Genomic DNA, 11,691 nt, shown 5'->3' with positions numbered 1-11,691 from the left:
GGACTCTGGGCAGCGTCTTCTCCAGCCACATTATTAAGCCAGCCTTCTTCATCAGCATTGTGTGTTTGTTTTTGAGTCAGAGACGTGGAAAAAATATTGCAAAATCACGAACCTCTGTGGATGTCAATGCTGCTTTGTACTAATTGACTCACCAAATCACAGTTTGAACACTGCTCCTGCTGTGGCCCTCTCAAGAGGAGAGGGAGAAGAACCTGTGATGGGGGTTTCCTCTCCCTCTCCTCTCCTAGCACAGGGCCAGCAGTGGGTAGAGACTAACATTGTGCTTCTAGGGTGGCTCTTCTCCATCCCTAGATACCTTCACCCTCACCTTCTTTGAAGCTTGTGAATATGCTTAAGTCATCTGACTGTCAAAGGTCTTGAACCTCTTTCCTGCTGCTGACACCAACCAGGCTGTCATCAGATCCAACCCATTTCTAAGTAGAGTTCAGAGAACATGTTAAATAACATGGCAGCTTGCAATCTGCAAAACCCAGAATGTGGGCCACTATGGAACAAGCGTTCTGGTTCCTCCAAGACTAACTGCAAAAGAAAAAAGAAAAGGAGCTGGAGGTGAAGGATTTGCAGGTTAAGAGTAAAAAGAAGCAAACCAAACAAATGCAGTGTAGGCCTCTCACTTGGATCTTCAAGCAACTCAACTTGAAAAAAAATAAAAATAAAAAATACCTATTTTAAAGACAAGCAAGGAAATCTGAACATTGAATATTTGGTGACATTAGGACATTCATGTTGACTTTTAAATTTATGATAATAAAATCACATTATCAAAAAAGTCTATATTTTAGGGCTAGGGATGGGGCTCAGTGGTAGAGCACTTGGCTAGCATGCTCAAGACTCTGGGTTCAATCTCTAGCACCACCAAAAAAAAAAAAATCTCTATTTTATATATAATGAAATGTTTACAGACAAACTAATCTGATGTTAAGGAATTGCTATGAAGGAATCCAGAAGTTATAGGTAGGGAGAAGGAAATTGAATGCTGTCAATGAAACAAGATTGGCCATTATTTGAGTGACACTGGAAGAGGGGTGCACAAGAGCTCCGTGCAAGAGTCTTTCTGCTCTTGAATTTTCCCTGGTGAAACATGGAGGGAAGATCAACAGTGATGACTAAGCCCACCTGGTAATGTTCCTGGCCCCACTCGAGCTACACACCCAGGCACGCCCTGGACCTTGGCTCCGGAGCAGCTCCAGGCCCTCTGGCCTACCCTTCTCCTGCCCTCTGACCACATCAGGTTCTGTTATCTGAGGGCCTCTCTGTTCTCTCCCTCGTCTAGCTAACCACCCTTCTCTGCTCCTGCTCCTGATCCTTACCAACTGTAGCCACAGCAACTTCGCTGTCTCCAACCTCAGCGGAGCCCCAACACCATGGAACCATCTTCCAGTGCACCCCTGTCTCCTTCACTGTCTCCTTAAGGCTCCAATCCAGCCCTTCACTCGTTACTCTCAAAGACGAGCCCTTCACCAAGGAAAGCTCTCCACTGATGCAAACTGCACCAACCTCCTCCAACCCAAACTTCCCCCACTTGTTCCCACTCTCCTTCCATGTTTCCTGCCTCTTAAAAGAAGTTGAATCACCTTTGGTTTCAGTCTCAGAAACTTCAACTCTTTATAGTACTGAAGTGTTTGCAAACAACCCTCCTCTCTCAGTTTCTCTCCTGGCTCTTCCATTTCTTATATATATTAAAGTATTCTAGCTTCCAGATTTTTCTTCTCTTACCTTCATTTTTGAACTCTTGGTCACCATTCATTCTTCAACTCATTGTCACCATTCATTCTTCAACTCATTGTCATTGGGATTCTCCCTCCCCACCTTAAACCTTGAATCACAAAAAGTCTATCACTAATATTCACTTTTTCACTATTGTTTGAATCAAAGAATGGAAATGAAAGTATGAATTACATGTGGAATTAAAAATGAGTTAAAAAGACGAGAGACTCTAGTGAAAGAAGCCAAACACTAAAAAGTACCTGCTGTATGGTTCCATACATATGAAATCAAAGAAGGAGCCAACTGCTCTATTGTAAGTCGGAACAGCTGCATCTTTGGCTGTACACACAGTGTGCGGGAGTCTTCTGGACTACTAAAAACATTTAATATCTTTAGCAGGGTTGCTCCACAGGCAGGTCCACATGTAAAAGTTCATCAAGCTGCATACATGAGATGTGTGTACTTTACTACATGTAAATTATACATGAGTTCAAAGCGCGCCTGTAATCCCAGCAGCTCCGCAGGCTGAGGGCAGGAGGACGATGAGTTCAAAGCCAGCCTCAGCAAAAGTGAGGGACTAATCAACTCAGTGAGACCCTGTCTCTAAATAAAATACAAAATAGGGCTGGGGATGTGGCTCAGTGGCCGAGTGCCCTTGAGCAGTACCAAAAAAAATTAAAAAAAAAAAAATAATAATAATAATAATAAATAAAAAATAAAAGTTAAATAGAAAGATATACAATTACCAAAATGGAAAAGAAATTACTCTGAATTGCAAGCAACATCCCTAATCCAAGAACATGGTTAATGCCATGAGATTAATCCATTAAATATTCAAATTACAAAGTGCAGCCCTACACTCTGATCCCAAGCTTAACAAACCAGCTTTGGGATCCAGTTTGACATCTCATGTGGTTTGCTCAGTTAATCTTTCCATGTGCTTATGCCCATGCCCTTGACCCCACGCTTTTATTATTAACAAATACATTGGCGATATGGCCTGGAGCATGTCCCCAGATATTTCTAAGTACTCACTCTGCTACCCCTTTCCAACTGGTTACCTCCTACTGGTCCTTCATACTTCAACTCAAATGTTGGTCTGAACCCCAGGCAGCTGCCTTCTTCATAGGTCAAGAACATGGAACGTCAGTGAGTCACTATGGTAAAACTGAATATTCATTCCTTCTGGGAGCCCTCACTAACGATGTCCAGTGGCACCCAGTGGCACTTTACCAAAGTGCTCACCACTGTGTGCTGCAATAGGTGGATACTTGTCCCTTCCCCTTATCACATTGCTCAACCCTAATTACCCCTGAGCAAGTTAGCAAGTCTTATGTCACTTAATATCTCCAACACTTGGCACAGTGTCTGGCACATAAGAAGTACTAAGCCAATGCTTGCTGAATACAGGATGTTGAGCATACTTTCCCTGATGACTCAAGGTTGTTGCTATTCTTGGGCACAGAGATATCTCTGAGGTATATTGAGTCACTTACTCTTCTGGCTCTTCTTCAAATGACCCACTCTGCCCTGCTTTATGGATGTGTGCATCTGGAGTTTGCGTCATATCATCAGAATGACTGCCTTCAGTGATCCTCTGTGTCCCTCCCAAACCAAGGTTGACCCTCCCAAGTGCTGTGTTGAGGCAAACCGTAAGCTTCAGTGCATGAACATTGAGAGCAGCCCCTTGGTTCGGGGTCCCTGCATCTTACTGCTGGGTTCCCACTAGGCTTTACCTGTTTGAAGTCTCTCTGACTAGTGAGGAGGTCAGTTTCTAAGAACCATCTGGGTAGTTATTTTGCATTTGGAAACTGCTTACTCAGGAGAGCTTTAGAGAGAAGTTCCTATGCTGAGGTGACTCTTCCAAGCATCCTGGCTGGTGATGGACAAATGGACCAAGAAATTTCTCCAGGTATTTTCTAAATGATTTTTGTTTTCCTCCTGTAATCACTAAGTTTATGGGCATACTTTTTGATATTAAAAAGTTATATCAGGGCTGGGGATGTAGCTCAGTTGGTAGAGCGCTTGCCTTGCAAGCACAAGACCCTGGGTTCAATCCCCAGTACCGCAAAAAAAAAAAGTTATATCAATCAATCCTGGGCTATGGATCACAAACATAAGATCTTTCTGATTTTTGGATTGAATGACTTTGAATTTAAAAATAGAAACAAACTTTGCATTACAATTCTTATGTTATTGAGCCCAGGACCATGAGGGATAGATATAAGGGGAATATTCAGGCAGAAATAAATGAGGAATATAATTTTTCATAAAATGTTCATAACTGCTGTGTCTTCAATACATGTCTTAATAAATGATAATCAACAAGCGAATTTTTGGTTTTTTGTTTTATTTCCATCTTTTAATCATTTTTATCTTTTCTAATAACATTACAACAATTTAGGAGACAAAATTATGTACACAAAAGAATATTAAATATTTTTCTGGAATAGCTTATTGTTTGCAAGAAGGCCATATAATTTTATTCCCATACCTTGCACTAAGCCACATAGCTTATGGGAAATTGGTATTAAATAGCTAAGCCTACAGCTATAAATAACTTAACATAAAATAGAGCATAACTAATGTGATGCTTAAACAAAGCAAACTATGATGCAATATGAATCAACTTCTTCCATTGGACAAGTCCAATAATGTACAGGTCAGGCAGGTGCTGAAAATGTGTCTCCAGTGAGACTTCCAACCCCTGCTGGGATCTTTTTGTTCTGGGCTGTGTCTAATTCCATTCCAGAAGAGCATCTGGTTTTACATCTTATTGACTCTTTGGCTGTAAAGAGAAAAAGAAGGCAAGTGTAAACAAAGACAGGGTGGCTGGAGGTGGGAATGGCTTTGAGAACTGAAGGTCACTTTACATGCCCTTAATCTCATCTCAGAATGTAAAGCAGCTCAGAGTCTGCATAAGGAAACTCAGGTTCAGAGAGATGGGCCTTTCTGAATAGCTAAGCCAGTTCATGGCAGAAACAGAACGTGAACACTAATCTTGTGTTTCCAAGTTTATTGTGTATGGCGCAACAGCGTTAGGGGCCATCTATTGATAAAATGTTATTCTCTGTTATCATTATATAAATCAGACCCTTGGACCCTTTTTAATTAACGCTTACTTTTCAGTTTTTAACAATCAGACATCAAGTAGTGTGTAAATTTTGTAAATAGGAAGAATCCTTGCAATAAGAATCAAGTGCAGAGAGGTGTCTAGTACTTCATGTGCACAATCTCTAAGTTAAAATGATGAGGATAATGATCTATAAGTGGGAAAACATCCTTTTATTTTCATGATTCAACCCCAATTTTCCCTTTAAAAAATCCCCAGCGCTTAGGCTGAAGAATCCCAGCAAGCCTGCCATGGACCCCTCTGCACACGCCCTTCCTCCTCCTCTTGGTGAGAGGCTCACTGATTGGCCGTCATCCATACCTGAGGACACGCACAGCTTTTTTCACCCAGTTCTTCTTTGGATCTGCACACACAGCTAATTTCCTCTTTGTGTAAAAGCTGAAAAGTTGGAAAATTTGACGTGTTTAATAAGTTTTTAATTTTTTTTTTCACAAAACATGCAATGGACATTTCCTATTTCAGTCTACACACTAAACATTTCAGCTAAAGAGGTGAAATGAAATCCAAAAAAAATGCTTGATAAATCTTGAGGCAAGATATGAAAAGAGAATGATTATCCTTGACTTTTTCTGCAATATCACAAATGATTATACAACGGCAGGAAGACATAGTTCCAGAATTTGTATTCAATTTTACTGCTACTGGTTACATAGAGTATGTATGCATCTGATCAGTAACATATATTATCCCAAAATATAATAATCTATAGGAATCCAGAATGTTTACATGACAGAATAATCAGTCTGAGGTTTTACTTATAGTCCCAAACATTTTCTAGTAGAAAATATTTATTTGAAAATACCTATCTCCCATTTATTCCTGAGGTAGCATTTTAAGAGTCTACAAGTTGATATTGGAAAGTGATTTCTGCCTTATATCTCTTTTTTCAAAAGAGTAAGCTTTGGCCTTACTTCAATCTTATTTAAACTTTAAAATAGATGTGTACTATTAACATCAAGCTGCCTTTGCCACATTAGTTATTTATGACTGAAACTCTGAAAAGACAAAAAAAAATTATATCTGAAATTCCCATGTATTCTTGGTATAAAATTAAAATCAATTAATTAAATCAATGAATGACTTACATGATAGCATCGATATCACAGGCTTCGTTGGCCAGCTGCTGTGTGAAGCCCACAAGGAATCTGTGATGCAAGACATGCTCTGTATATTGCAGGCAGCAGTCAAAGTTGCTCGCTGCTAGAAGAGAAACGAAAGGTATTGAGTCCATGTGATGAACTTCTGCAACCCATATTATGGAACTACCTGAAATTGTGAAAAATCTAGTGAATCTAATTTGTGTGCCAAACAATCTATTTTATGGAAGAATTTTAATTTCTTTGAAATCTGTTTTGGGTCTCTGAATTCAGGTTAACATTGTTTCTACTTTTTTTTTTTTTTTTTTTTAATGGTATGCTGGGAAGTTTGGGTTCAATAATAGTTTAGAAAACATGACTTCTCATGAATAAAATATCTTTAAGAAGAAATGAAAATTGACAATATTTTATTTCAGTCTACCATGATCACTCAAAAATATAGGTACCCTCCATATCCCCATTTAGGGGAAAAAAAAACTTTAGAGATAAACCTTTCAAATTCAGAAAATTAATAAATTGGCAATGTTGAGAAATGATATTAGAAAATAAAAGGTGATTTTTTTTTAGAAGTTATAGCTAAAGCAACAATTGCAACATTGATGGGAATTTAAAATTTTGTTCATAAAATTTTAACATGTGCATTTTCAAGCACGCACCTGTTGCTAAAAGAGATGTACTCTTCAGTAATAAGACAATACTTGGACACTACTCTGAGTTAAATTATAACCTGCTGTAAGGCAAGGAATAAATGTTATCTCGAAGTTGGCAAATGACGTGCCCATGCCTCATGGGGCTGTTGACAAAGTCAAGTGCCATAGTCTACTCCTAAAGGACAAGTTTTGAACTTTACAAACATTATTTCTTTGGGAGAGAAATGGCTCGGGAAGTGGGAGAGTTCTCTACATTTCAGAAGGACCTTGAATACTGGCAATGCTACACTGTTTACATCACTCCCCAAAATGGCACATTCGTCTTGTCCTGAAGTTCTGCAGCCTCTGAAAGTCCACCACTCCCCAAATCTGCTGGGATTCACAGCAGAGAGGAAGCATGATTGGCTGCAATATCCCTGGCCCTCTCTACTTACCAATGAATAACAATGGTCATCAGTCCCTGTTGTACACTTCTTAACAGTCTCCCCTCCCTTGGGGACCCATGAGCTTTAGGCTTACAGGAAAAGGAGAGCAGTTCCCCCATCCATCCTAGGAGAAAAGAGAACACTTACCTTCTGACTCACTGCAGAGATGGAGGAGCAGCACTGACCCCAAGGTAGCCAGGAGCAAACTCTTGCCACTGCACATCATTTTCAGCTCAAGGAATAGATCTGCTCAGTGCTGGGTACCCAGTGCCCTGAGATTGCTGCTCTGTTCTAATAACAGCCCTACTTATAGCAGAATATTGGGAATGTACACAGAAGGCGTGTTCTCACTTGGGGTTTTCCCCATTGATCAATCTGCCCCACCAGTGTTGTCACAAAGCAAACCCACAGGGAAAACTTCCTGTCTTTCCCTAATGTTAGGAAGGTGTAAAGGGCAGGGAGTGGGGCAGGGAGGAGAAGGGAAGAATTCTGTTAAGCCTTTGCATTTCCAAAGAGGAAAAGCAGCTCGGTTCCATGGCTTCTTTCCAAATTTAACTTAAGCTCTTTGGAAAGAGAGGAGCAGGGATACAAAGGTCAACCCCTAAGAGGAACATTCCAGCACTTCAATTGTTACAACTGTTTCCTTTCCAGCCTTCAAGGAGTGGGAGGATGGATTGGATACCACACACTGGGGGCACACCTTCACGTCTGCAGGACTGAGGCTCAGGCGACCCTGTGATTCTAGATCAGCATTCAGAACAGGAAATATAACAATGTGATACTAGTGTCCCCAACGGCGGTGGAAAATGCCAGCTCTGAAGTAAAACTCACACCTCAGCTTCTTCTTAATTTGATGTCATCCCTTATAAGAATCTTTTACATTTATATAGCTCTAATCCAGATGGTATCCCAGAAAGTAACAATCCCCACCTGCCTTTCATACTTCATGATGGTGTACTTACAGCTCAATGCAGAGCCTCCGCAGAGCTGAAGAGACATCATCGGTGGCTAATCAAGAAAAAAATCAAGTTCAATAATAGTGATGATGATAATAATGTATTATGAATCCCTGATCTAGGGCACCATAATAAGAACTGTCCACTAGAAACAAATAGGTTAAAAGCAAAAGAATAAAAACAAAATGCACCATGCAAATGATAAGGAGAAATAAAGTTGTTATATCTCTGTCAGACAAAATAGATTTTAAAACAAAAAGTTACTAGAGTTAAAGAGAGACTTTGATAATGATAGAGGATAAATCCATCAGGAAAAATTAAAAACTATGACCATCTATACACCTAAAAACAGGACCCCAAAATGCACGAATAAAAACTGATAGAATGGAAGGGAAGAAAAGACTATTTAGTAATACAAGTTGAAGACTTCCACACCACCCTTTCAACAACTAATAGAAAAACCAGAGAGGAGATGCACAAGAGGACAGGAACCCAGCTAGACCTAACAGACACATGTAGAACATTCAACCCAGGGACAGAATGAACTTTCTTCTCAGGTGCACAAGAAACTTTCTCCAAGATGAGTCAGAACAAGTTGCAATACATGTGAAAGGATTGAAATAATAGGAAGTATGTTTTCAAATCACAATGGAGTTAAGTCAGAAATCAATAACAGAAAGAAATTTGGGAATTCACATATATGTTGGAATTAATCAACATATTCCTAGTAACCAAGGTGTCACAAGAGAAATCATTGGAGAAAATAGAAAGTACTTTGAGATGAGTGAAAACAAAAATAAAACACACTAAAATGCTTGAGATTCTGTGAAAGCAGAGCTCAGAGAGAAACTTACAGCTGCAGGTACCTAAATTAGAAAAATAAGAAAGATCCCAAATTAACGACCTACTATTCTGTTTTAAGAAACCAGAAAAAGTAGAGCAAGCTAAACCCAAAGTACACAAAAGGGAGGAAATAAAAATTATTAGAGCAGTAAATGAATAAAATAGAGACTATCAAAACTTATAGGAAATAAATGGAAAAAATGAATCTTTTAAATGATCGATAAAATTAGCAAGTTTTACCCTTAAAAAATGAAGAAAGAAAAGAAAAAATTCCTTCAAGAATGAAGGCAAATATAGAGCATATAACTAGGACCTTAAAGAACTAAAAGGGGGCTGGGGATATAGCTCAATTGGTAGAGTGCTTGCCTTGCAAGCACAAGGCTCTGGGTTCAAATCCCCAGCAACACAAAAGAAAAAAGGAAAAAAAAAAAAAAAGATTATAAGGGAATACTACAGTAGATTCATACCAACAACTTAGATATAATAGATAAAAACAGATATTAAAGCTTATTCAAATATAAAATGGGAAGTATGAATACTTCTATAACAAGTAAATAAAAGATATCAAATCAATAACTAAATTTTTTTTCCATGAAGAAAATCCCAGGACCATATTATTTTACTTGGAAAGTAAATGAAGTCAATGAAGAATTATCAATCCTTCACAATTTTTTCCAAAAGCAGAAGCAGAGAGAACACTTTCCAACCCATTCTATGTGTATGGTAATAAAATAAAAATGCCAGGCTAAGGGAAAAAAAAATGTCACAAGGAAAGAAAACCATAGGTCAATATCCCTGACATGTCAATAAATGCAGACATGAAAATCCTCAACAAAATACTAGAAAACTGAATCCAACAGCATAAAAAGTATTACACATCATAAGCCAAAATAATGTAATACAACATATTACTAGAATGAAAAACAAAAACCATGTGAAAACTATTTGACAAAATCCACATGCCTCCTCATGACAAAAACACCCAAGAAACTGAGGATAGCAGAGAACTCTTTTATCAGATACCTTTATCGAATTGTATCAAATTTAATATTGAAAGACTTAATGCTTTCCCCCTGAGATCAAGAACAAGAGAAGGATGTTTGCTTTAAACACTTCTATTTAATATTTTACTGGAGCTTCCAACAGAGGCAATCCTCCAAGAAACAGGAGGAAAAGAGAATCCAGATTATAAAGGAAGTAGAAACTATGTTAGTAAGCACATGATATGATCTTCTGCACAAAAATCCTAAAGACTCCATAAAAAAAATTTTTTTTAAAACATTGGTACTAATAAAGTTCAGCAGGGTTCCAAGATTCAACACCAGTATACAAAAAGCAATTGTATTTCTATACACTATCAATGAAAATAAAATTAAGAAAATAATTGCCTTTACAATAGCATCAAAAATAAAAAATCTTGCTATAAATTTAACAAAAAAGTAAAAATATAACAAAAAAGACTATAAAACATTCTTTAAAAAACTAAAGGAGATATAAATAAATGGAAACATCCCATGTTCATGGACCAGAGAACTTAATATAATAAAGATGGTAAAATTCCCTGACTTTACACAATACCTATTAAAATCCCAACTGTCTTCTTTGTTGAAATAGAAAAACCAATAATTACTTTCATATGAAATTTCAAGGAATATTGAAGAACCAAAACAATTCTTGAAAAGAAAGAATAAAGTTGAAGGACTCACAGTTCCTGATTACAAAACTGACTACAAAACCATGCTAATCAAGACACATATACAGACTGAAGTATGGACAGGTAGATCAATGGCATGGAATGGAAAAAACCAGAAGCTAGCCCCATTTGAAAACTGATTTTGGCTAGGATGACAGAGCATTGAAAGGAGGAAAGAATGGCCCTGGAACTGCTGGATACATGAAAAGGAATGAAGTCAGACCCTTACCTCAACCATACATAAAAATTAACTCAAAATTGATCAGAGACATATGTATGAGCTAAAACAATGAAACTTATGGGAAAACATAGAAATCAATCTTCATGACACTGGTTGGACAAAATTTTTCTTAGCTACAACATCAAAAGGTCAAGTAACAAAATAAAATAATAAACTGGACTATGTCAAAACTAAAATCTTTTGTGCTTCAAATTTTACTCTAAAGAATGCTAAAAGGCAACCCACAGGAAGGAAGTATTTACAAATTATGTATCTGTTAGGGGATGTTCACCTGTATGTAGAATATATAAAGAACTCTTAGAATTCAGTAAGAAGATAAACAACTCAACTTAAAAATGAATCAAATAGTTGAGTGAACATTTCTAAAAAATAAAAAGAAAAAAAACAGATTTATAAATGTCCAACAAGCTTGTGACGCTGGATGCTACTAGTCATCAGGGAATTGCACAAAACTGCCAAGACAAACCACTTCACACCACTAAGATGGCGATAGGCAAAAAGACAAAAGGTGTCACCAGTGTAGCAGAGAAAACTGGAGCCTTCTGCAGTGTTGCCAAGAATGAGAAACAGTGTGGGCTGGAAAACAGTTTGACAGACCCTCAAATGTTCAATCGTAGCATTACCACCGGACCCAGCCAGTCCATGCCTAGATATGCACCCCAAGAGAATGGAGAAACAAAAACTTACCATACTTAGGACAATTTCACTCTTAGTAGCCACAAAGTAGAAACAACTCAAATGCCATCAACGGATGAATATATAAACAGAACATGAGAAATTGGTACAACAAAATATTTTTCAGTGGTTGGGGTTGTGGCTCAGTGGCAGAGTGCTTGTCTCACATGTGTGAGGCACTGGGTTCGATCCTCAGCACCACGTATAAGTAAACATAAAATAAAGGCACGCTGTCCAGCTACAACTACAA

At 38.0% G+C, this 11,691-nt stretch overlaps 1 protein-coding gene across 2 annotated transcripts; it reads right to left on the bottom strand.

Moving 5' to 3' along the window:
• Positions 1-4,047: 4,047 nt before the first annotated feature.
• CCL20 (C-C motif chemokine ligand 20) lies at positions 4,048-7,334 on the bottom strand. Of its 2 annotated transcripts, none has more exons than XM_079132686.1 (4): positions 7,181-7,329; positions 5,947-6,058; positions 5,162-5,239; positions 4,048-4,516 (listed from the first exon to the last, which is right to left on the bottom strand). In XM_079132686.1, the coding sequence occupies exons 1-4, from the start codon at positions 7,257-7,259 to the stop codon at positions 4,495-4,497; spliced, it is 291 nt and encodes a 96-aa protein (XP_078988812.1). In that variant the 5' UTR covers positions 7,260-7,329; the 3' UTR covers positions 4,048-4,494. The 2 variants fall into 2 exon arrangements, with proteins under 2 accessions (XP_078988812.1, XP_078988811.1); XM_079132685.1 differs by having other exon boundaries at positions 4,050-4,516; positions 5,947-6,061; positions 7,181-7,334.
• Between the last annotated feature and the right edge of the window lie 4,357 nt (positions 7,335-11,691).

Source organism: Sciurus vulgaris, assembly GCF_902686455.1.
Source record: "Sciurus vulgaris genome assembly, chromosome: 3".
Taxonomy (NCBI): domain Eukaryota; kingdom Metazoa; phylum Chordata; class Mammalia; order Rodentia; family Sciuridae; genus Sciurus; species Sciurus vulgaris.
The sequence above is the reverse complement of the archived record's forward strand: the minus strand, read 5'-3'. Positions and strand labels throughout refer to the sequence as shown.